Below are 24,603 nucleotides of genomic sequence, written 5' to 3'. Positions count from 1 at the left end.
CCTCATTGGTAAGAAATCTGAAGTTGAAGCTGGTTGGTGGTGGTGCACGCCTTTAATTTTTTTTTTTTTTTTTCGAGACAGGGTTTCTCTGTGTAGCTTTGCGCCTTTCCTGGGTCTCACTTGGTAGCCCAGGCTGGCCTCGAACTCACAGAGATCCGCCTGGCTCTGCCTCCCAAGTGCTGGGATTAAAGGCATGCGCCACCACCGCCCGGCTGCCTTTAACATTTAAACCAAGCACTTGGGAGGCAGACCCAGGCAGATCTCCGAGTTCGAGGCAAGCCTGGTCTACAGAGCGAGATCAAGGACAGGCACCAAAACTACACAGAAATCCTCTCTCAAAAAAAAAAGGAAAAAAAATAATTGCTAAGCCTTCATTTTCAATATGCCCTCAAAACACTTAAAACCTGTATTTTTATTATATTGGCTAATTATCCAAGTTCTGATCAATATATAGGTGAAGCGTACTAATCAGAAAATTTAACAGGACCGGTCAGGTCAGGTCTGGTATCCCATTAACTAACCCAGTAAGCAGAATTTTATGAGCACGGTACGTAATTAAAATGTCCAATGTTGTTCGAGGCCAGCCTGGGCTGCCAAGTGAGTTCCAGGAAAGGCGCAAAGCTACACAGAAACCCTGTCTCGAAAAACCAAAAAAAAAAAAAAAAAAATGTCCAATGTTGAGGCTAGTTAGAAGGCCATATGAGACGATGTAGGTAGTTGAGAAGACAGGCCATTTCAAGTGTTTTTCATAGCAGATAAGTCATTCTGAAGCTGTGAAGACAATCTCAGGATATACAATATTCTATTATAAATAAGACAGTTGCGGGGCTGGAGAGATGGCTCAGCGGTTAAGAGCACTGGCTGTTCTTCCAGAGGTCCTGAGTTCAATTCCCAGCAACCACATGGTGGTTCACAACCATCTGTAATGAGATCTGGTGCCCTCTTCTGGCCTGCAGGGATATGTGCAGAGAGAACACTGTATACATAATAAATTAAAAAAAAAAAAAGACAGTTGCTGTGTGACCTTGCTCTAGTTGTATACTTTTGTTTACCAACAAAGAACCAATGTTTACAATATTTGATAAACTGAACCAGGACTTGTGAAAACTTTTTTTTTTTTTGAGACAGTTTCTCTGTGTATCTTTCGAGCCTGTCCTGGAAGTCAGGCCTGTAGAACAGCCTGGCCTCTAACAAAGAGATCCTCCTGCCTCTCCCTATAAAGAGCTAGGATTAAAGGCATGTACCATTATCATCCAGCCAGGAATCTGCATTTTTATTGGCTCAAATAGTTAAGAATCTTTTTGTATGGGCCTGCTAGCAACGGCTACCTCCATCTTTGGAGTGCTGCTATTAGATGTGTATGCCAACAAGTCTTTCTTGAGATTTAAGTACTAGTGGTATGCTTGCATGTACTCAAGGTATACCATGTGTGCCTGGTGCCTGTAGAAGCCAGAAGATCCCAAGGAACTGGAGTTACAGAAAGTAGAGTAACCGTATGGATATCAGGACTGTGCAACCTCTTCAGCCCTTAGCTTACGCTTTTAAATACTATGTCTTTGGAGTAACAATAGGAGTCTGAGAAGAAAAAACTTTATTATTGTACAAGGGTCAAAATGGATGGGAAAATATAGGTGTCAGCAATCACTGCCCTAATTAGCATCGTATGCCCATTCCAATGGCCATGAATGTACCAAAGGTGCCGCCACTCTGCATCATGGTTTTCCCAATGCCACCCATCAGCTCTCGACCTCGCATTCCGATCCTGAGGAGGCAAGCAAGAATGGGTTATTTTAGTAATAGTACAGGAATGAAATTTGAATTAACTTCCCCCTTTATAATAAGTGATGAACTATATCAAGCACTAACAGCTTGACAATCCCTTGGCCTCAGTCTTTTGTTTTTTTGAGTCAGGGTTTCTCTGTAGCTTCAGAGCCTTCCCTGGAACTCTAGCCCAGGCTGGCCTTGAACTCCACAGAGATTCTCCTGATGTGCGCCACCACCGCCTGGTTTCTTATTTGTCATTCTTAAGATGTTACTCTTCCCAAGGAGGATTAGTAATGTCAAGGAAAAGATCTAAGGGCTCTAGGACATTATGTCCTGAATGCCACATTAATTCCCTTCTGTTTGTAGAAGGAAGAGTTATAGAATTAAGTATATGGACAGAAAAAGCAGTCAGGACTGTGATGTTATTTAATAGACATTTGTCTTCTAGATGATTTCTTAGTTTATTTTTGGAGTTTAACCCAGATTAAAAATCAAGCTCGGCAATTTATAAGCTGTGTAAAGTGTAAAATGAATATCATTACGCTTACAAACTACACTATTTAGCACGACATTTAACCAGTACTGAATAAACAGTAATTTATAAGTACATTACCCAAATGTGGAATGGGCTTTAGAATAACAGTATATCAGAGGTAGAATATTTGACTACAGAATTAAGTTTATCGGCTTTATCTCTACACCTTATTTTCAGGACAGTAGAACAGCTCAACAAGCTCGTTTCATTACACGCAGTTGGAAGTTCAAATGCCATGGAACAATAATAACCCACTGCGCATTAACGATGTGCCAGACTATATGTAAGGCATGCTAATATGATTGGTTCTTACAAAAGTGGAGGTAAGCATAGCGTCCTCGACTACAGCTGAAGAAACTCTGCCTCTAACTTGCCTAAGGTCTCCGAACTACAAAGGAGTCAGAAAGCCATTTTGACCAGAGCTCAGATCCCTAAGCACTGCGCTTCCAACCTCAACTAAGTGTGCTCTCGGGTCCGAGGAATCCAGGAAGTGCCGCCCGCGAGGCTCACCTGAGACAGGAGAAGGTGCCGAACAGCGCCCCGGCCGCCATGCCCACGGCGCAACCCATGACAAAGCCCATCTTCACACGGTCGAAGCAGCTGGGCTGGGACTGCCCGTAGGGACCCACGGCCACCGGCATCTGGGGTGAGAGGGCCAGGACAGTGAGGGCCCGGCCGCCAGCCGTGCGTCAGCCAGAGGCACACGGAAGGGCTCCGCAGGACCCAGGCAGAAGCCAGCTGCCGCACGCCTCCACCTCCCTCCCCGGGCCGAGGACCCCGCACGCGAGACGCAGGGCTCGGTCCGGCCCCACCTCACCTCGTTCACCGCCGCGTTCGCTGGGCTCTACGTCTCACACCGAAAGCTAGGCGGAGGGCGCTCGCCGCCCGTCGGATCGCTTCCGGAGCGCGGGGCAGTTACTTCCGGGATCATGGGCTGAGGACTTGCAAGCACTGAGGATGGTGGGCTCTACGGCTGGGAGCATGCTGCGAGCCGCTTGGAGGCGGGCGGCATTGGCTGCTACCGCTGCAGCCCGGCCGAGGTTCACGGCGCCCACCCGGGGATTGCGCCTGCGCGGTACGCTCCCCTCCCTTTAGCGCCTACTGTCCCTGGTCGCCCGAGGCCGTTGGGTCGTTGCTGCTCAGCACTGCGTTGTTGCGGAGCCTGTCCGCCCAGGCTCTAAACCTTCCCGTCGCTTGCTCTCTCATGGTCTCAGGACGGCCCTTACATCCTTCCACGGCTCTCGTCCTTCAGATCTCTCCTGACCAACTGTTAGAGATGCTAGTGGAGGCTCCTCCAGCCATGAAACCTTGAAGGAACCTGCGCTTTTCACGTTTCTTATAAATGTTTTTGCTTTTTAGAGCCCATCCCACTCTGCTGGATAGCTTCCCAGTGGTGAAGATTGCTCCCTCTTGCCACCAACATCCCTTCAGAGGACCCTGTGTCTATTACTTTCCTGCGTTGTTTTCTTTTCCTTTGACCGTCGACCGCACTCTTCCTTAGTTCACCTCGAAGTAGCTTTGACCGTCTGTTGTCTTGTGTCCCCTGCGTCCACGGTTGCATCGTTTCTCACTTGGGCACCCCACTCTGTTGTCAGTTGCAGATAATGCTCTCCATTCGGCTGTTCCCTCAGAGGCGGTGCTACGACCTCTCTACATGGATGTGCAGGCTACAACTCCTCTGGTAAGGACTAAAGGGAAGCTTTCCTCGAGGCTCTTTGAAGGGAGGAAAGATTAGAAGAACAAATTTCACCGAAAGGCTAGATTTCTGTAGAATTGAGAACCATTAAATGTGACAGAAAGGAGCCCGGCACCAGGAGACTTGGATTTGCGTTCACTAGAAAAGGCTTTACTGCTTTTTTAGCTATTGACTTTGGTCACGTGCTTTCAGTTACAGGTATTGTAGTTAATAGTAAACGCTCAGGCCTTGGAGCTGGACTTGTGGCATGGGGAGTTTAAGTGATCTCAAGGCCAGCCTGGGCCACATAGGGAGCTTCAAACCTATGTTTAAAAAAAAAAAAAAAAAAGAAGGAAATGAAGAAAGGAAGGAAGGAATCAGGCAAGCAAACATGGCCTGGGCAGCGGTGACGCAGGCCTTCAATCCCAGCGTTCGGGAGCCAAAGGCAGGCGGATCTCTCAGTTCCAGGGAATCTGACACCCTCTTCTGGACTCTATGGGCAGGGCACTAGGACATGTATCTCACACACACTAAGGCAAAACACCCATACATATAATTAATAAAGTTGTTTGTTTTTTTTTTTTTAAAGAGAAGATAGTGTTGCTACTTTTTTTCGGCAGGGTGGCAGGAGGCGGGTGGATTTTCAAGACAGAGTATCTCTGTATAGCCTTGGATGCCTTGGAACTCACTCTATAGACAAGTCTGGCCTCCAACTCAGATATCTGCCTGCCTCTCCCTCCTAATTGCTCTGATTAAAAGGGTACACCACCACCCCCAGCAGGATTACAAATTTAAGGCCAGGCTGAAATACCTAAACCCCTATCTTTCAATAAATAAATAAAAGAAATATTAAAGACTGTTTATAAACTTCTTGAGGGCATAGGAGAACATTGTGGTTTAAGGTGGTTTTGAAGTGGGAATATTTCAGGTCAATATTTGACTAGTATGTGAGGAGGTGGAAGAATTCAGGCAGCCTCTGAAGGGTTGGAAATACACTGAGCAAGGTGGGCGGTTATCAGCAGATGGAGTAGGTTCTCAGTTCATTATCTTTTCTCTTGTGTTCAGGATCCCAGGGTGCTTGATGCCATGCTGCCGTACCTTGTGAACTACTATGGGAACCCACATTCTCGGACTCATGCATATGGCTGGGAGAGTGAGGCAGCCATGGAGCATGCTCGCCAGGTTAGCACAAGGACTCTGAGAAGTTCGGGAGTCCTGTTCGGTGGCCTGTGGGAGGCACTTCTAGGAAATGGTTGTATTTCTAGGAGAGATTCAGAGAGTAGCTTTGGAGTTTAAGTGCAGGTGTGTAATTACTTCCCATATTCACTAGGTAAAGTACCTTGGCCAAATCATCTCATTTCTCTAAGCCTTAAAATCCTCACCTATGAAGTGAAAAGTTCATGCTCTATACAAGTATTGGGCAAATTAAAATGAGACAGTGCTGGTAAAGGTTAACACTTCCGTGTGGCTCAAAAAGTACAGAAAGAGTTCAGTAAATACATTTTTAAAATGCATTTCTGGGCCTGGAGAGATGGCTCAGAGGATAAGAACACTGATTGCTCTTCCAGAGGTCCTCTAATCCCAGCACATGGGAAGCAGAGGCAGGTGGATCTCTGAGTTTGAGTCCAGCCTGTTCTACAGAGTGAATTCCAGGATACTACAAAGGCTACACAGAGAAACCCTGTCTCAAAAAAAAAAAAAAAAAAAAAAAAAAAAAAAAAAAAAAAATGTGTGTGGCAAGGTTGTGGGTGCTTGGAGAGGCTGGAGAAATACTTAACAGTTAAGAAAACTAGCTGGGGCTGGAGAGATTGCTCAGCGGTTAAGAGCACTGACTGTTCTTCCAGAGGTCCTGAGTTCAATTCCCAGCAACCACATGGTGGCTCACAACCATCTGTAATGAGGTCTGGTGCCCTCTTCTGGTCTGCAGTCATACATGCTGTATACATAATAAATAAATAAATCTTTAATAAAAAAATGCATTTCTTGGGTCAGTGGGATGACTGCATAGGTACCTTAACCTGATGACTTAAGTTTGATCCCCCAAAATCCACATGCTGTGGCATGAATGTTCCCCAACCAAAAATAAATGTAAAAAAAACTTAAAAACAAAACTCGTCATTAAAAAATATTTATTTTTACATTTATGCATATGGATGTTTTGCCTGTGTATGTGTGTGTATGTGCCTGGTGCCTGAGGAGGCCATAAGAGGCTGTCAGATCCCTTGGAACTGGAAGTTAAGGATGGTTGTGAACCACCATATGGATGCTGGGAATGAAACTGGGTCCTCTGCAAGAGCAGCAAGTGCTCTTAACCACTGAGCTATCTCTCCAGTTCCTTCCTTGACATTGAGTTAGAATTTTTTTTGTTGGTTGTGGTTTGTTCTTTCTTGACATGGTTTCTTTGTGTAACAGCCAGAGCTGTCCTGGAACTCACTCTGTAGACCAGGCTGGCCTCAAACCTCAAACTCACAGAGATCCACCTGCCTCTGCCTCCAGAGCACTGGGATTTATGATGTGTGCCACCACACCAAGCAAAAATATTTTTTTTGTTTTGGTTTGGTTTTTTTTGAGACAGAGTTTCTTTGTGCAGCCCTGGCTATCCTGGAACTTACTCTCTAGACCAGGCTGGCTTTGAATTCACAGAGATTGCACCTGCCTCTGCCTCTCCAGTGCTGGGATTAAAGGTGTGCCCTACCACTACCCAGCAAAAAATAATTTTTTTCAATTAGGAATGTGTGTGATGTATGTGCTTGCTTGTGTGCATGTATGTGTACACATATGTACCAAAATATGTAGTGTGGAGGTCAGGAGACAATTTGGAGCAGGCTCTCTCCTTAGCATGAGGGTCTCAGCGAATGAAACCTGGGTTGTCAGGTTCTGCAGCAGTGTGGTGACCCACTGATCCATCTCACTGGCTCCCTACTTTGGTTGTTTGAGACCAGTTTCACATTCTTTGCTAAGATGGTGTGGAAGTCACTGTGTACCCCAGGCTAGCCTCAAACTCACGGCAGCTGTCTCACCTCCGCCTCTCGAGTGCTGTGATTTCAGGTGCACACCACCATACCTGCTTTGTTCCGTGCTCGGAATCAAACCCAAGGCTTCATAAATAGCGGGCAAGCCCTCTAGCAGCTGAGCTACATTCGACATTCTTACTAGCCTGTCCCAGAATGGAGAAAGCATAGAATATCTAAGCTGTAACAGTCAGTTCTTTGTTTAGCCCTAGTCTGACCTAGTAGGCACAGAGTTTCTTTGTGGGCAGTGGGTAGATTGCAGTGGAGCTTCCCCTGCCACAAAACCCTGCCCTAGCTGTGTCTGAAGCCCGACTCCTGCCTGGGGACTAATGCTGTGTATCTTTGGCTCTTGGCTTACAGCAAGTAGCAGCTCTGATTGGAGCTGATCCTCGAGAGATCATTTTCACAAGTGGAGCTACTGAGTCCAACAACATAGCCATTAAGGTAAGAGAAGGGGGTTGGGTGTGTGTAGTGGAGTACTGCCTTAGTATGGGAGGAGCATTTGGAAAGAAGGACAGAAGGAAACAGAAAAGGGAGCCAGAAACTATCTCTGGGCTTTCTCGGGTTTAGGGATTCATGCTCCTCTATCATTTGGAGGTACAGATTTTTTTTTTTTTCCAGCTATCCATTCATCCCTATTTCTTTCTTCTGCCTTTAAAAAAAAAATTGGTTTTGGAGTTGTTGGACAACTTTGTGGAGCCTGAAATCCCCTTCCCCCTTTCCTGAGTATCAAATTTAAGTCACCAGGCAAGTGCCTTTGCCTGTTGAGCAGTCTTGCAAGCTTGGCTTCAGCCTTTTGCAGTCTCTCTTGTTTGTCTTTTATTCTATTGGTCTGAGCAGTGTGGCAGTGGATAGAAAAGGAGGTGGCTCTTAGGCCACCAACAGTTTGGTTTTTTAAGATGTTAGTCCTTTTTAACAAAGTAGATAACAGTAACTGTCTTAGGTTTCTGTTGCTGTGATGAAACACCAATGAACGACAGCGACTTGGAGGAAGGTGTTGATTTCACCTTACAAGTTACTGTCCTTGATGAGGGAAAGTGGAGAAGAGCTTAGGAACTGAAGTAGAGGCCATGGGGGCGCTGCTTACTGGCTCCCTGCTCGTGACTTGCTCAGCCTGCTTTTTCTTACACCACCCAGAACCATCTGCCCAGGGGTGGCCCCCCCACAGTGTTAGGACCTCCACATCAATCATTAATCAGTAAGTGCCTTTACGGATGCCTACAGGCAGTCTGATGGAGGCATTTTTTTTTCATTTAGGTTGCTGTTCTCAGATGACTTTAGCTTGTTTCTGGTTGACAAAGCTACCCGGGATCCGTTGACTCCTCCTCACTTGATCAAAGCCACCTTCCTATCAGATTTTCCTTTTCTTTCTCATTAGATCTGCTTACAAACTTCCTCTGCGTCTGGAGTGATTGTTGCTTTGGTACCCTCTGTGCCTGCCCTTCATGTGGTCTCGGTCTGTACTAGTCTTTCTGTATTTGGGGCATGCAGAGGCACTTTGTGCCCGTGTCCCACTCTGACTAGTCATGTCGATGTTTCATACAACATAATCACGTTTTAATTAGATCTAGTAAACTTATTTGTCTAATTTTTTTCTTATTTATTTATTTTTTGGTGCTGGGCATCTAGACTCTTAAACTTGCTAAAGCCATGCTGTCCCGCTGATAAGTTAATATTCTGATATCCTGCCCTTTTTTAAATTTTTTTTTTTTTTTTTTTTGATACCTGGTCTCACTATATAGCAATGGCTGGCCTAGAACTTGCTCTGTTGGCCAGGCTAGCCTTGAATTCTCAGAGACCCGCCTGCTTCTGTCTCCTTAATGCTGGGATTAAAGGCATGCGCCACTGCACCAGGCGTTTTTGAGATGAAAAAACTTTTATTTTTATTTTGTATATATATATAGAGATATATATATAGATATCTATATATATCTCTGTGTGGTATGTTCATGTGAGTGCAGTGTCCTGAGAGGCCAAAGGCATTGGATGTCTCTGGAGCTAATTATAGATAATTGTGAACCACCCAGTGTGTGTGCTGGGAACCAACCTTGAGTCTTCTACAAGAGCAATACACTCTCTTAACCACTGAGCTAACTCTCCAGCCCTCATCTTATCATTTTAAATTTTTTAGTTTTTGAAAAATAATTGTGCTCCTGATAAGATTAATTTCTCTCTTTTTAAGGATTTATTATTTACTTAATTTGGGGGAGGGGGGTTGGAGACATGACTCATCCCTTAAGAGCACTGACTGCTCTTCCAGAGGACCCAGGTTCAATTCCCAGCACCCACATGACAGCTCACAACTGTTTGTAACTTCAGTTCCAGGGGACCTGATCCCCATGGCATAACACTAATACACATTTTAAAAAAATATGTTAAAACTGGGCGGTGGTTGTGCACACCTCTAATCCCAGCACATGGGAAGCAGAGGCAGGTGGATCTCTGAGTTTGAGTCCAGCCTCTTCTACAGAGTGAATTCCAGGATACTACAAAGAAACCCTGTCTCAAAAAAAAAAAATGTGTGTGGCGAGGTTGTGGGTGCTCGGAGAGGCTGGAGAAATACTTAACAGTTAAGAAAACTAGCTGGGGCTGGAGAGATTGCTCAGCGGTTAAGAGCACTGACTGTTCTTCCAGAGGTCCTGAGTTCAATTCCCAGCAACCACATTGTGGCTCACAACCATCTGTAAAGAGAACTGGTGCCCTCTTCTGGCCTGCAGACATAACACTGTATACAAAATAAATCTTAAAAAAGGAAAAAAGAAAAGAAAACTGGCTGCTCTTACAGACAACTTGGGTTCAGTTCCAAATACCCATATGGTAGCTCACAACTGTTTGTAACAACGGTCCCAAGGAATCTAACACCCTCTTCTCACTTCCACAGGCACTGCACACATGTTGTACACAGACATACATGCAGGCAAAAACATCCATACACAGAAAATAAAAATATATTTGCCAGGCAGCGGTGACACATGCCTTTAATCCCAGCACTCGGGAGACAGAGGCAGGTGGATCTCTGTGAGTTTGAGGCCAGCCTGGTCTACAGAGCGAGATCCAGGACAGGCTCCAAAGCTACACAGAGAAACCCTGTCTCGAAAAACAAAACAAAACAAAAAAATAAACAAAATAAAAATATTTCAAAAACATAAATAAGGGGGCTAGAAAGTTGGCCTGGCAGCTAAGAGCACTTGTTGCTCTTGCAGAGGACTCTGGTTCAATTTCCAGAATCCACATGGCAGCTCACAACCATCTGTAACTCCAGTCCCAGGGGATCCAACACTCTTCTGAGTTCGAGGCCAGCCTGGTATACAGAGCAAGTTCCTGTCTCAAAAAGACCCTAAATAAATAAATAAATAGTTCAGCAAAACTGGGTGTGATGGTGTACAACCTTAATCTCAGCACTCAGGACAAAGAGGCAGGTGGATCTCTGTGAATTCCACAGCTACATAGTGAGACTTTGTCTCAAAAAAATAAATAAATAAATAAATAAAATTAAAAAAAAACCCAAAACCCTGAATGATATTAGAGATTTGTTGGCCAGATATTGGGTTAAATGCTGAAAGATCAGAGGAAACAAGCCATAGCCACTTCTCACCTTGCCAACTCCTCAGCCGAAAAGAGAAGGTCCCATCTTCATGAATCCTCAGACTGAATGCTTCTGAGTCCTTAGCCGGAAGGGCCTAAAAGGGCCAAATTCCTGTCTCCTCCCGCCTTACATTCCTTTCTCTGCCCAGCCATATCACTTCCTGTCTCAACCTTCCGAGTGCTGAGATTAAAGGTGTGTACTACCACTGCCTGGCTGTTTCTATGTTAAACTCTTATAGTCCAGAGTAGCTTTGAACTCACAGAGATCTAGATGGCTCTCTGCCTCTGCCTCCCGAGTGCTGGGATTAAAGGTATGTGCCACCATTGCCTGACCTCTGTGACTAACTTGGCTGGCTCTGTCCTCTGATCTTCAGGCAAGTTTTATTAGAGTACAACAAAATATCACCACAGGGATTGAACCCTCAAGCATACACTATTCAATAAGAACATCTCTCTAGGGGCTGGACAGATGGCTCAGTGGTTAAGAGCACAGGCTGTTCTTCCCGAGAACCCAGGTTCTTCAATTTCCAGCACCTGCATGGCAGCTCACAACTGTCTGTGACTCCTGTTCCAGGGGATGCTCATACAAACATACATGCAGGCAAAACACCAATGTACATAAAATACAAATAAATAAATTATTTTTTTAAAAAAAAGTATCTCGCCGGGCTGTGGTGGCACACACCTTTAATCCCAGCACTCGGGAGGCAGAGCCAGGCGGATCTCTGTGAGTTCGAGGCCAGCCTGGTCTCCAAAGGGAGTTCCAGGAAAGGCGCAAAGCTACACAGAGAAACCTTTTCTCGAAAAAACAAAACAAAACAACAGAAATAAATAAATAAATAAATCTCTCCAATTAAAACAGAAGAGACATCCAAACCAATCAGTATTCATATTGCAAAACAGATACATAAGAAACATGAAAAAGACTCCTTAACTACTGAATCAAATGCCAGATGTGAGGATTTCAGGAAAAATTAGTTACTAGTTAAGTCATCACCCTACTTGGGAAGGCCATGGGGCACCCTCAGGTGTCACTCTCATGAACTCCAGCCACCGCTTCGAGACAGGGTCTCTTGTTGGACTGGATGTCACTAACTGAGCTGGCCTTCCTGGCTGGTGAGTCCCTGGGGGCTCTCCTGTCTCCAGCTCTCCAGAACCAGGCCACAAGAACACTGGGCATAGCTTAGAACTCAGCTCCTTAGGCTCATTTATTTAAACTTCTGAGAAAGATGTATTTATTTTTATTTGCGATGTATTTTGCCTGCATGTGTGTACCACATACGTGCCTAGTGCCCTCCGAGCCAGAGGAGGGTGTTGGGTGCCCTGTCAAGGACAGTTGTGAGTCTTCAGTGGATGCTAAGTACAGAATCCAGGTTCTCTATGAGAGCAAGTGCTCTTAACCGACGAGCCATCTCCCCAACCCCACAGGTCCTCATGTATGTGCAGCAAGTATTGACTGAGTTATCTCCCCGCCCTAGTTGCTCTTTTTTTTTTTTTTTTTTTTTTTTTGAGATGCTATCTTGCTATGTTACTTAGGCTGGTTTCAAACTTGTGAGTTCAAATGATCCTCCTTCCTCAGTCTCAGTAGCAAGGACAACACGCTGTTGTACTCAGTTACGTTTATTTTCTTTCTTACTTTCTCCCTCCCTCCCTCCATTTTGTTAGTTCCTTTGTTTGGAGACCAGGTCTCACTAAGTAGCCCTGCGTGGCCTAGAACTTAATATGTAGACTGAGATGGCCCCAGGGTGCAGGTGTCCTTTTGCATTTGCCGAGTGCTGAGACTGTAGGTATGTGGGCTGTATTTGGCTCTGATTTTCGTTTGCTTGTATTTTTAATAAAATAAATGTTCTCACTTCTTTATTTTATTACATTTGAGATTTGGTCTTTCAAATTTTTTTAGCCTATCTTTATAATTTCTTCTTATGTTAAAAGTAACACATACTGAGTGGGAACTTGGTCTGTGACATAGAATATCTTTAGCATGCTCGAGACTCTGGGTTCAGTCCTTAGCAGACACTCACAAGAAGACTGTTTAGAAATAGGATTCATGTCATTGCTACTTCTGTATGTTTTCCTTCTTTCTATTACCATCCATTTTTAGGGAGTGGCCAGGTTCTACAGGTCACGGAAAAAGCACGTGGTCACCACCCAGACTGAACACAAGTGTGTGCTGGACTCCTGCCGCTCACTGGAGGCTGAGGGTTTTCGGGTCACCTACCTCCCAGTGCAGAAGAGTGGGATCATTGACTTAAAGGTAGGAGTCCTATGCTAGGCGTGAGGGACAGAATAGGACGGCCTGGCTTCATCCTGCAAGCCTGTCTCTCCAGCTTTGGGTGGAGCCCCAAGGCTGATCTAATGGTGAGATTGGAGCATGGAACAGAGCTGACAGAGAAGGAGGCTGTGTTCTTTCTGCGTACACTGCTCTTCTCTGGAGAAAACTTGTCTCTCAGCCTTTTTGTTGATCCTAGTTTGTAAGAGAGCTACTGGACATGATGTCAGGCATTCACACCACAGAAGAGCTCTGGCCTGGTCCTTCCCTGCACTGTTCCTTTCTTTTTTTTTTTTTTCTAAAGATTTATTTATTATGTACACAGAAGAGAGTGCCAGATCTCATTACAGATGGTTGTGAGCCACCATGTGGTTGCTGGGAATTGAACTCAGTACCTCTGGAAGAGCAGTCGGTGCTCTTAACCGCTGAGCCATCTCTCCAGCCCCACTGTTTCTTTTTTTTTTTTTTTTTTTTTTTTTTTTGAGACAGAGTTTCTCTGTGTAGCTTTGCGCCTTTCCTGGAACTCACTCTGTAGCCCAGGCTAGCCTTGAACTCACAAGATCCGCCTGCCTCTGCCTCCAGGGTGCTGGGATTAAAGGCGTGCGCCACCACCGCCCAGCCTTTGCACTATTTTTTATCACCCTATAAAGGAAGTATGGTGATTGAAGGTGTGGCTCAGTGGTAGAATTCTTTTTTTTTTCAAGACAGTTTTTTTTTTTTTTTTTTCAAGACAGCCTTGGCTGTCCTGGAACTCACTTTGAAGACCAGGATGGCCTCAAACTCACAAAGATCCCCCTGCCTCTGCCTCCCCAATGCTGAGATTAAAAATGTGAGCCATCACCACCCTGTTAGAATTCTTGCATAGCATGCACAAGGCAGGTTTGATCCCCAGAACTGCAAAAACAAACACTTTAGTATAGACTAGATTTAGGGGAATTCACCCTTCACTTCAGTACTCTGGTGGCTCAGAGAAGAGGATCACCAGAGTTTGAGGCTAGCCTGGACTCCAGAGTGAGATCCTGTCTACAAATATAAGACTTGAATATATATATATATGTTTCTGACCTATTTCCATGTCTGTCCTCATGCCGTGTTCACTCTGCTCTTCTGTCTGTAGCCTTGTAGCAGCTTGAAATCGGGATTTGTTTATTTGGTCTAGTTAGGATCTTGTGTAAGCTTTTTCTTTTCTTTTGTCTTTGAGACAGTGTCTTGTGAATCTCAGGCTGGCCTCAAGTGGCTGTGTAGCCATGAATGGCTTTGAACTCCTGATCCTCTTGCCTCAACCTATTAAGACTTGGTATTATAGTCATGGGCTATAATACCTACTCAACTCACCTTTCTTTTTTCTTACACATGGTTGTGAGCTACTGTATGGGTGTTGAGAATCGAACTCATGTCCTCTACAACAGCAACAAGTGCTATTAACCACTGGGCCATCAGCCCATATTTTTTATTTTTTTGAGATAGGGTTTCAATGTTGCCCAGGCTGGCCTTGAACTCCTGGGATTATAGACATGTGCTATCATGTCTGGCCTTTTTCTTCACTTCTATTTTTTGTAAATGGGCGTTTTGCCTGCATGAATGTCTGTGTACCACCCATGTGTTGGGTGCCTGTGGAGGCCGAAGAAAGTGTCCAATCCCCTGGAACTAGAGTTACAGTTGTGATCCTCCATGGTGTGCTAGGAATTGAACCTGGGTCCTCTGGTAGAGCAGGCAGTGTTCTTAACTGCTGAGTCATGTCTCCAGTCCCTTGTGTTGTCGTTATTGTTTATTTTTAACTGGTGTTTCTAGGGATTAGACTCAGTGCCTCACACATGCTGGGCAAGCACTGAACTGCATCCCAAACCCCCTATTATTTACTATTTAAGTATTCAGATAGGGTTATAGTGAAAGGCCCCTTTTCTAGACTTAAGATTGTCTGTATTCTTACTTATGTAATTCTCTTGGCGTCATATTCACTTCTTACTCCTCCATTCGTAGGAACTAGAGGCTGCCATCCAGCCAGATACCAGTCTGGTATCAGTTATGACTGTGAACAATGAGATTGGTGTCAAGCAGCCCATTGCAGAAATAGGTGAGTTTAATAGGTTCCCCTGACCTTGCCATCCCTGGGGTCCATGTAAGGGGGCAGGTGCAGACAGTTCTAACACGACAGCAAGTGACCAAAAGAAGAGCTTGTGCCTTGCCAACCGCATTTTAGGTGGCACAGCCGCTATTTGAGTTTTTAGAATTTGGTTCAAGTGCCCTTTATATTTTTGTTATTTAATTTTATTTCATATTTTTGCCCCAAATGACAAAACAATAAGAAAAGGCCATCTATCCTTTTTCCCTTTTGGATGCTCTCTATCCCCATTTAGAGTTCACCTTGTAATCTCTATGCAAATTAGCAAAAATATCCCATAATCTTTCCTTCTTTTAAATGAAAAAAGATTTAAAAAGTGATATTACTTTCCCAGGGTAAATGAGATGGTATGAAGAATCTTGGGCATCAAACTATCATTTGTGATTGTGGTTTGATGTTTTGTCCTTGACCTTTAGAGTAATAGCAGTGAGACTGGGACTTGGGAGGGAACAGGGGAGGGCTGGGGAGGGGAGAGGGGGAGGTGGGAAGGCAGGGAGCAGGAGAGGATTTACATACACCTTAACAATTGCTTAGGTCATCTGTGCTGCCTTGCAGGACTGCTGCCAGCTTATTTCCACTGTGTTATGGGTCTTCCTCTCTGTCATTCCTCAGGGCAGATTTGCAGTTCCAGAAAGGTGTATTTCCATACTGATGCAGCCCAAGCTGTTGGGAAAATCCCACTTGATGTCAATGACATGAAAATTGATCTCATGAGCATCAGCGGTCACAAACTCTATGGTCCTAAAGGTACCAGCCCCTGCCTTTTCCTGGAACTTGTCAGCAAACCCTTTGACAGAGGCTCATCACAATCATTAGAGACTGTGACTGCTTTCCAAAGAGGTTGTACATTCAGAGGGGCCTGGAATATGCAAGTGTCAGTCAGCAAACACCAGAACACTTGCGTCTTTGTAGATGCTGTGTACACAGCCAGTGTTCTTCCTTGATCCCTCCACGATGTCCTGACAAGGGATATAGATATTTATATATAGATAATTCATAATTATTGGCTGAGGAAACAGGGTTCTGTCAGGGTCTGTCAGGTGTCACTGGACGTCTGTAAAAGCAACAGAACAGTTTTCATTAGACAGGCTGATATTGCTGTGTCCCACCATCCTGGCTACTCAGGGTTCCCACAGATTATAATAACAGTCTTATGAGCTGTTCTTGCAGATGCCCACTTGTTCTCTAGAATGCGGCTTGACTGCCATCTCTTCTTTACCCTGTTCACCCCATCAGGGTCTTTCGATTCAGTCCCACCTGGCTTTGAGTTGGCCGTCCTCCTTCCTCAGTCTCCCGAGTGACGGGGCTGTAGATATGTGGGCTGTAGCATCCTTTTGACAGCTGTTCCGTTTGTTATGAGGACAGCCTTACTCTCTCTCCACTCCTTTTTACTCAGATTATGTATGTTCTGATCCTGCTTTTTCACCTAACAAAACATCTTAAAACTAAAAGAAGGTATCAGTCATGGTAGTGTTAGTTCCAGTGCCCTGGATACAAGTAGTCTCTGTGAGTTCAAGGCCACCCTGGTCTCCATAGTGAGTTCTAGGCTAACCGGGTCTATGTAATGAGACCCCCATCTTTTTTTGTTGTTTTGTTTTTTGAAGACAGAGTTTCTCTGTGTAGCCCTGGCTGTCCTGGAATTCACTCTGTAGACCAGGCTGGCTTGGAACTCACCAAGATCTGCCTGCCTCTAACTCCTGAGTGCTGGGACTAAAGGTGTGGGCCACCACCGCCCAGTGAAAATGTTTATTCTTGATTACATATTGAGTTCTGGGTCACCTTAGAGCATTTGAGACTCTAAAAATCAAACTGAAATTAAAAAAAAAAAGAAAGAAAGATGTAGTACGGAGTCAATGAGAACTTCCTTTCTTCCCTTTCCTTTCGTAAGGATTTTATACTTTACCTAAGGCTGGCTCTGCCTCCTCAGTGCTGGTATTGTGGGCTTGTGCCACCAAGCCTGACCTCCCCAGTTTCCTAACAACGTATTTAGAGTTTTTACAATGTCCACATAAAAGAATGTCAATCTTTTCTATAACTGCTTGGTGCTTCATTGTATTGACATAGCGTATTTATTTACATTCTCCCGATTGACCCCTACATTACGTGATTTTTTTTTAAAAATATTAATTTTTTATTTTATGTGCATGAGTGTTTTGCTTGAATGCATCTAAGTGTATGATTGTGAGTGCAATGTCCATGAAGACCAGAAGATGACACTGCATCCCCTGGGACTGGAGTTACAGCTGTGTGAGCTGCCAGGGGGGTGCTGGGAACTGAACCTGGGTCCTCTGCAAGAGTAACAAACCCTGAACCACCTCTCTGTCTCCTAGTGGGTCATCGTGGTCGTCATCTTGAGCTTTGTTTTTTATATTTTGGGGTTTTTGCGTGTGTGTGATTATTTTTGTTTTTAGTTATGTGTCTGTATGTGTGTTTGTGTGGGGTCTTATTAAAGTAAGTGCAGGTGCCTGGGAATACTAAAAGAGGGCAGGGTATTGAGTCCCCTGGAACTGGAATTACAGGCAGTGTGAGCTACCTGGTGTGGCTGCTGGAAGCCAAGCATGGGTCCTCTTCAAGAGTAATATGTGCTTGTTACCACCGACCATCTCTCCAGCCTGTTTCTAATCTTTTTGCTCTTAAGAATAACTCTGGAGGGTTGGGGATTTAGGTCAGTTTTAGAGCGCTTGCCTAGCAAGCGCAAGGCCCTGGGTTCAGTCCTCAGCTCTGGAAAAAAAAAAGAATAACTCTGGGGATGGACAGATGGCTCAGTGGTTAAGAGCACTGGCTGCTCTTCCAGAGGTCCTGAGTTCAGTTTCCAGCACCCACATGTCAGCTCACATCTTTCTGTAACTTCAGTTCCCGGGCTTCTGACACCCTCACACAGACACACCTGCAGGCTAAACACCAATGCACATAAAATTAAAAAAGAAACAATTAAAAAAGAAAAACGGAATCCTATGTTGTGTGATAGGGAACTGCTTGAAATAATTGTGGTCATTATTCCTGTGGTAACATAATTGATGTTGAATATTTTTGCTAAATATTATGCTTTTTCCATTTTTTCTTTTTCTTTTAATTTTTTTATTTAGAAAAAGTTAACTATAAAATTTGAAATAATATTTTGATTTCTTTAAAAAGTAATATTTTGTTTCATCTATGTTTCTCTTTTTTTCTAACAACCTTTTCCCCCAAGGGGTTGGTGCTATCTATATCCGCCGCAGGCCCCGGGTGCGTGTGGAGGCCCTACAGAGTGGAGGTGGGCAGGAGCGGGGTATGCGGTCGGGGACAGTGCCCACACCCTTGGTGGTGGGGCTGGGAGCGGCATGTGAGTTGGCACAGCAGGAGATGGAGGTAGGTACTGGAGAGAGCAACAGGTGCCCCTCAGGATGTCTCCTTGTACAGGGTCTCCCTTTGAGGAACATCTCAGCGCTGCTGAGTCCAATCTCTGCCCCAGGAGGGGTCTCCGGAAATCTGTCTTTGAGCCAGGTGTGGCATCCTGTGCTTGTAATCCTTGCTGCTTGGGAGCCTGAGGCAGGAGAATTTTCAGTTCAAGACTAGCTTGGGCTACATAACAAGACTCTGGATCAAAATTAAAAGTAAAGGGCTAGGTCAGTAGAAGAAAGCTTGCCTAGGACGTGCAAGGCCTTGGTTCCGTCCCTCATGTCAGTAAATGCGTGTACACACACATACACATGGTTAAATACAAGCCTGCATTGTCGAGGTTCTGAAGGAGGTGATTCAAACCCATCTGTACCCTGCTTGTAGCTACCATCCAGTTTTCTCTGGGTTGTTGGGACCTTGTGTTCAGCTATTGACACCTTTTGTACACTAGACAGTGGTGGAGAGGCAGCGGTTCCCACACATAACAGGACGACAGAAGGGCCTGTGGCACACAGTTATTCCTGGGGAGAGAAGGGCTTCTGGAATTGTTTGTTGCTCAGCTGGCTGGTGGTCACTGTATTTGCTCTCCCCTGCCTGCTCCGTAGTACGACCATAAGCGGATCTCCAAGTTAGCAGAACGGCTGATACAGAAGATAATGAGCAGCCTTCCAGATGTGGTGATGAATGGAGACCCCCAACAGCACTATCCTGGTATGGACATGCCCTTTCAATCTGCATTCTGCTCGCTCTTTTTAAATTGTATTGGTTATGTGGGGATTGGGGTCGCCTGCCGCAATGTATTTGTGCAGGTCCGAGGACAACCTCTTGGAGTCTGTTTCCTCCTTTTACTCTTACACGGGCTCCAGGGACAGATTCAGGTCACCAGGCTTGTGCAGCAGGGCTCTGCCTGCTGAGCCATCCTGGTGCACTCTCCTCGCCACCACAATTCTGTTTCTGGTTTTGTTTCTGTTTTGTTTTTGTCTGTACTTGCCTGTTTCGTGCGAGGCAAACCGTCGACCACTGAGCTGTCTCCAGCTCTCAGCTCCACGCTGGCAGAGGCTGAGACCCACAGCGCCATCATTGTTTTCTCTCTTCTTCAGGCTGTATCAACCTCTCCTTTGCTTATGTGGAAGGGGAGAGTCTGCTGATGGCACTCAAGGATGTCGCCTTGTCCTCAGGGAGGTATGTTGGACCAGGTAGACATGCACTGTGGTAGCACCGGTGAGCTTGCCTGTGAAGTGCCCAGCGTGTCACTGAACTTCCTGTCTGGCTAAGACAAGAGCTCAAGATGGTGGTAAAGGTCACTTTTTAGCTGCCAGCCATAGGCTGATGTTCAGGTCTCTTGGAGAGAAATTGGTGACTTAAGACCTAGAAGATGTATGTATCTTTTTTGTCGTTTTGTTTTGAGACAGGATCTCTCTCTATGTAGCCCTTGCTGCCCAAAACTCTCTATAGAGACCGGGCTGTCCTCAACCTCACACAGATCCTCCTGCCTCTGCCTACTGAGTGCTGGGATTAAAGGTGTGCACCACTATGCCCGGCTGAAGATGTATGTGTCTTTTGCAGGGTTAAACAAACAGTTTGGTTTTAAGCCACCTAGGATTTATCTATCCTCAGGGTTACACATTGTGTCTTCTGCCCTAGATACAGAAGGTTCTCTGGTTCTTTTGTCAGATCCAATGTGTGGATCTGACATGCTCTTTCACCCTTGACAGTGTCCTTGCTCAAGAAAGTTACCTACTATGGGACTAGAGGGGTTGGGTTAACATCCCGGGATGTCTAGGGCATCATCAGGCCATGTCTCCTTTGTCCCTGTGGTATGATTCCAGAACCCTGGGAGGAATGACCCTGGGTGTGTCCTGTGGGCTAAAGGTTCATGTCTCCATCCTTAGTGCCTGCACTTCTGCATCACTGGAGCCCTCTTACGTCCTCAGAGCAATCGGTACTGATGAGGATTTAGCACACTCTTCTATCAGGTCAGTGAGTTCAGCTTCAGTGTGTGTGTGTGTGTGTGTGTGTGTGTTCCTTGTTTGTTAAGATAAAGTCTTGTCAGGTACCCAGACTGGCCTTGAATTCTCTCCTCCTGTCTCCAGCTCCAAGTGCTGAGGTTCCAGGTGTGGGCCCACCGTGCCTGGTTTAAGCGTTTTGGGGAGTCATACATGATAGGCAAGCCTTGTCCCACTGATCTATGTCCCTGCCCCCTTCTTGAATCTTGGTGAAGGTGAAGATGTCTGAGCCCCATACTCAGATCCTCTGCCCACCAGGTCTGGAGTAGGTGTAGGAAACTTCTCAGTTGATTCTGATCCACAAGCTGTGTTCTGAGAAACCTTTACCTAGGAAGGTAGGTCTGTGCTCTTCTTTATTTCCTCTTGCTTTGAGCCAGTAGCTTTCCAGTAGCCCAGTTGGCTTCCGACTCACTGGGTAGCCCGGTGATGACCGTGATGGTTCTGCCTCTACCTCCCAAGTGCTGGAAGCACAGAAGCTGCACCATGCCCGCTTACGCAGTCTGGAATTGAACCCGGACTTCATGTAAGCTAGGCAAGCACTCTGCCCACTGAACCACATCCCCAGCTCTGTCTATTGTTTAGTAGGTCCTCAGTGAGAACTGGCCAAAAAGGAATAGCAAACCAGCCCTGGGGTCTGGTGGAGAGCTCTTCTGTGTCCCCTTAGGTTTGGCATTGGCCGCTTCACTACGGAACAGGAAGTAGACTACACTGTGGAGAAATGCATTCATCACGTGAAACGCCTCCGAGAAATGAGGTAGGTACTGATGCCAGCAGACACTTTGGAAGACACTGTACTGCTGACTCCCATCTTGTCCTTAGGCTCTGTATCCAGACTGCCAGAAACCCATGTTGAAGGAGATTGTAGGATTTAAAGGTTCCACAAAGGAAGAAAGTAGACCTCCTTGGCTTCTTGTTTTTCAGATTTGTTTGTTTGTTTTTTTGAGACAATTTCTTTATACAGCCCTGGTTGTCCTGGAACTCACTCTGTAGAGCAGGCTGGCCTCGAACTCATAGAGCTCTGCGTCCCTCTGCCTCCTACGTGCTGGGATCAAGGGTGTGCGACCCCACCACCTGCCCTAGAATGTTTTCAAAACTGGGTTTTTGTATAGAGCATAGGGGCTGCTTGTCTAACATCAGTGAAGGCCGTGGATTTGATCCTAGACCTACAAAAAACAAAGGAAAGTCGGGGTTAAAAGCTCAGTGGTAGAGTGCGCAGGAAGATGGTGAATGAGACCTTTTCTGAGAAACGAAGGGTGGGATTCAGTAACATTGAAGAAAATTCACTGGGGAAACAGACGCCACAAAATTCAATAGTTGGGTGTAGGGCTGTAGCTCAGGAGAGGAGATTGCTTAGTATGTATGAGGCTCCGGGTTTAGTCTTCAGTGGCAGAAGCAAACAAACAAAATCGTCACTGTCACCACTGCCACCACCCTCAGAGTAAATCTGGTTTTACGAACATTATCCAGCTGGGCAGCGGTGGTGGCGCACACCTTTAATCCTAGCACTCGAGAGGCAGAGCCAGGCAGATCTCTGTGAGTTCAAGGCCAGCCTGGTCTGCAGAGCGAGATCAAGGACAGACACCAAAACTACACAGAGAAACGCTGTCTTGAAAAAAGAAAAAGAAACAAAAACCATTATCCACAATCTTCTCAGTAGCATTTCCTGTATAAAATGGTGCTCAGGCCTGAGACACAGATGTTCTTCTGGGTTAAAGTCACAGACGGTATTGTAGGTTAGGGAGAGGCTGGAAAAGGCTTGTTCATCTCCTGTGTTGGGGTTCACCAGGGCAAAGGCAGAGGAGCAGCAAGGACAGAGGAGACAAAGCTTTCTCGGGGCCTCAGCGCCAGTGCTGGCTGCTGTTTCTTGTCTAAACCCTCACTCACTCGATGCCTCTTCTCCTTGGCAGTCCCCTCTGGGAGATGGTGCAGGATGGCATTGACCTCAAGAGCATCAAGTGGACCCAACATTAGAAGAGTGGGCCTGTGACTGTGTGCTGACCTGGCCTTTCCTTCCTCACTGACCCGTGCCCAGCCAGGAACCTTGTTGTCACCTGCTGGGTGGTCCATGATCAAACCAGAGCTGGAATAGCCCAGTTGACGTCACCACAGAACATCTTCAACTGAGAAATTCAAGGAAGTATCTTTCTGAGCCTCAGCTCCTTTGTAGGGAGATACTCCCTGCTCCTCCCCAGCTCTTCTCTACTGTTTAGTGTGTGGACATTCTTAGCTGAGGGCCTAGAGGCAGAAGGCGGAGGAGCAGCAAGGACAGAGGAGGCAGAAGAACTGGAAGGAGCCTCTAGGTTCAAAGGCTGCTTCTCTGTGTAGACATTGGGTCATCACTCTTTGCTGCTCAGCTGGACTGGCACCATTAGCAACTAGCATAAATAAACTTTATTTTAACCTTTTCTTGTGGCGTCAAAAGACATCTCTTTATATTGACTGCAGCCAAAGCAGCAAGTTTATTAAAGGCTTCTTTCCTTTGTGTTCTCATCTTCCTTCCTTTTTTTTTGTTTGTTTGTTTGTTTGTTTTGGTTTGGTTTGGTTTTTTTGTTTTTTGGTTTTTTTTGTTTTGTTTTGTTTTGTTTTTTTCAAGACAGGGTTTCTCTGTGTAGTTTTGGTGCTTCTCCTGGATCACACTCTGTATACCAGTATACCAGGCTGGCCTCGAAATCACAGAGATCCGCTTGCCTCTGCCTCCCAAGTGCTGAGATTGAAGGCATGTGCCCCCACCGCCCAGCTCATCTTCCTTTCTTTTGTTTTAGTGGAAGCAGAAATATCCATTTGATTCCACCTATTACTCTAATAATTTATTTCCTTAAAATTTGTTGATTTTGGCCGGACAATGGTGGGCACGCCTTTAATCCCAGCACTCAGGAGGCACAGGCAGGTGGATCTTTGTGAGTTTGAGGCCAGCCTGGTCTACAGAGTGAGTTCCAGGACAGGCGCAAAGCTACACAGAGAAACCCTGTCTCAAAAAACTTCAAAAAAAGAAAATTTGTTAATTTTAATATTAGAGAAATCAATTTCCCTTTCCCTTTTTATTCTTTGAGTTTTTGAGAGTCTAAGGGAGAAGAACTGCACTTGGGAACTGTGGAGATTCTCTCCCACCTGCTTTCCATAAATGACTCAGTTCACTGCCATATGTTGTTTTGTTTGTTTGGTTGGTTGGGTTTTTTTGTTTGTTTGTTTGTTTTCAGGACAGGGTTTCTCTGTGTAGTTTTGGTGCCTGTCCTGGATCACACTCTATACCAGGCTGGCCTCGAACTCAGAGATCCTCCTGGCTCTGCCTCCCAAGTCCTGGGATTAAAGGCTTGTGCTACTACCTTTGTCTAACAAATTAAAGAACTGCCAAGACACATATTTTATTCTGGTATCAGGGATACATGGGTTAATAGGACCAGATAGGACACTGCCCTCGATGAGCTTTCATAGAAGAGGAGGGATAGAAAATCAGAAATAAACAAAGGCTGTAATGGATATGATAGTGCTATTAAAAAAATAAAAGTATTTTGAGGAACCTGTAGGGAAAATGTGACAATATGTGTTCTAGGGAAGCTGTTGTGGCTATCTTAGGGTTTCTATTGCTGTGAAGAGACACCATAGCCACAGCAACTCCTACAAAGGAATTTTTTTTTAATTGGGGTGGCTCGCGTATAGTTCAAGTGGTTTAGTCCATTCTTGTCATGACAGGAAGCATGATGGTAGGCAGACAGACATGATGCTGGAGAAGGAGCTGAGAGTTCTACATCTGCACTTGGGAGGCAGAGGCAGGCGAATCTCTGTGAGTTCGAGGCCAGCCTGGGCTACAGAGCGACTTCAAGGACAGTCTCCAAAGATACACAAAGAAACCCTGTCTCGAAAAACCAAAAAAAAAAAAAAAAAAAAAAAAAAAAAAAGAGAGAGAGAGAGACATATGAGGCAACTCTTTACTAGCAGAAAACACCTTGGAGGAGCCTCTCACAGGTCCCTTAATCAAACGTGGTCCAAACATTTCCAATCAGTGTAGAGGAAATACCTCCCCAGGACAATTAAATAATGCAATGCCTAATATAAAGAATGATAAAGAATGATACTGCACTGGATGGTAGAACAGCTTTGATAGATGGATCAAAAATTCCAAAAAACACCATAAAATGAATATTTTGGCAGACTTTCATAAATGAACAAAGACCAAAGCTTAACATGTGAATTAATAACACTGTCCTTGAAGGATTAATGGACACAGATGCAGATGTGACTATAATTACATCAAAATCAT

General features: G+C 45.3%; 2 protein-coding genes across 2 annotated transcripts; one reads left to right on the top strand and one right to left on the bottom strand.

Annotated features, from left to right (window-relative positions):
- Positions 1 to 1,574: 1,574 nt before the first annotated feature.
- On the bottom strand, positions 1,575 to 3,340 carry Romo1 (reactive oxygen species modulator 1). The gene is made up of 3 exons (XM_059261746.1): positions 3,117 to 3,340; positions 2,810 to 2,940; positions 1,575 to 1,762 (listed from the first exon to the last, which is right to left on the bottom strand). The coding sequence occupies exons 2-3, from the start codon at positions 2,938 to 2,940 to the stop codon at positions 1,654 to 1,656; spliced, it is 240 nt and encodes a 79-aa protein (XP_059117729.1). The 5' UTR covers positions 3,117 to 3,340; the 3' UTR covers positions 1,575 to 1,653.
- Positions 2,823 to 22,751, top strand: Nfs1 (NFS1 cysteine desulfurase). The gene is made up of 13 exons (XM_059261745.1): positions 2,823 to 3,374; positions 3,895 to 3,980; positions 5,040 to 5,156; positions 7,346 to 7,429; positions 12,672 to 12,824; positions 14,820 to 14,913; positions 15,574 to 15,708; positions 18,152 to 18,309; positions 18,945 to 19,050; positions 19,440 to 19,521; positions 20,232 to 20,315; positions 21,010 to 21,099; positions 22,253 to 22,751. Exons 1-13 carry the CDS (start codon positions 3,257 to 3,259, stop codon positions 22,314 to 22,316), a joined length of 1,371 nt encoding a protein of 456 aa, XP_059117728.1. The 5' UTR covers positions 2,823 to 3,256; the 3' UTR covers positions 22,317 to 22,751.
- The last annotated feature ends 1,852 nt before the right edge of the window (positions 22,752 to 24,603 follow it).

Source organism: Peromyscus eremicus, chromosome 4 (genome assembly GCF_949786415.1).
Source record: "Peromyscus eremicus chromosome 4, PerEre_H2_v1, whole genome shotgun sequence".
In the NCBI taxonomy this organism is placed as follows: domain Eukaryota; kingdom Metazoa; phylum Chordata; class Mammalia; order Rodentia; family Cricetidae; genus Peromyscus; species Peromyscus eremicus.
The sequence above is the reverse complement of the archived record's forward strand: the minus strand, read 5'-3'. Positions and strand labels throughout refer to the sequence as shown.

What these genes read in the sequence shown, in the direction of transcription:
- Romo1 (XM_059261746.1), bottom strand. Translation starts at nt 2,940, where the DNA reads ATGCCGGTGGCCGTGGGTCCCTACGGGCAGTCCCAGCCCAGCTGCTTC. An exon ending in GGCACCTTCTCCTGTCTCAG is followed by an intron (nt 1,763 to 2,809) that starts GTGAGCCTCGCG and finishes TTGCCTCCTCAG; the next exon opens with GATCGGAATGCGAGGTCGAG.
- Nfs1 (XM_059261745.1), top strand. Translation starts at nt 3,257, where the DNA reads ATGGTGGGCTCTACGGCTGGGAGCATGCTGCGAGCCGCTTGGAGGCGG. An exon ending in CCGGGGATTGCGCCTGCGCG is followed by an intron (nt 3,375 to 3,894) that starts GTACGCTCCCCT and finishes CTCTGTTGTCAG; the next exon opens with TTGCAGATAATGCTCTCCAT. An exon ending in GTGGGATCATTGACTTAAAG is followed by an intron (nt 12,825 to 14,819) that starts GTAGGAGTCCTA and finishes CTCCATTCGTAG; the next exon opens with GAACTAGAGGCTGCCATCCA.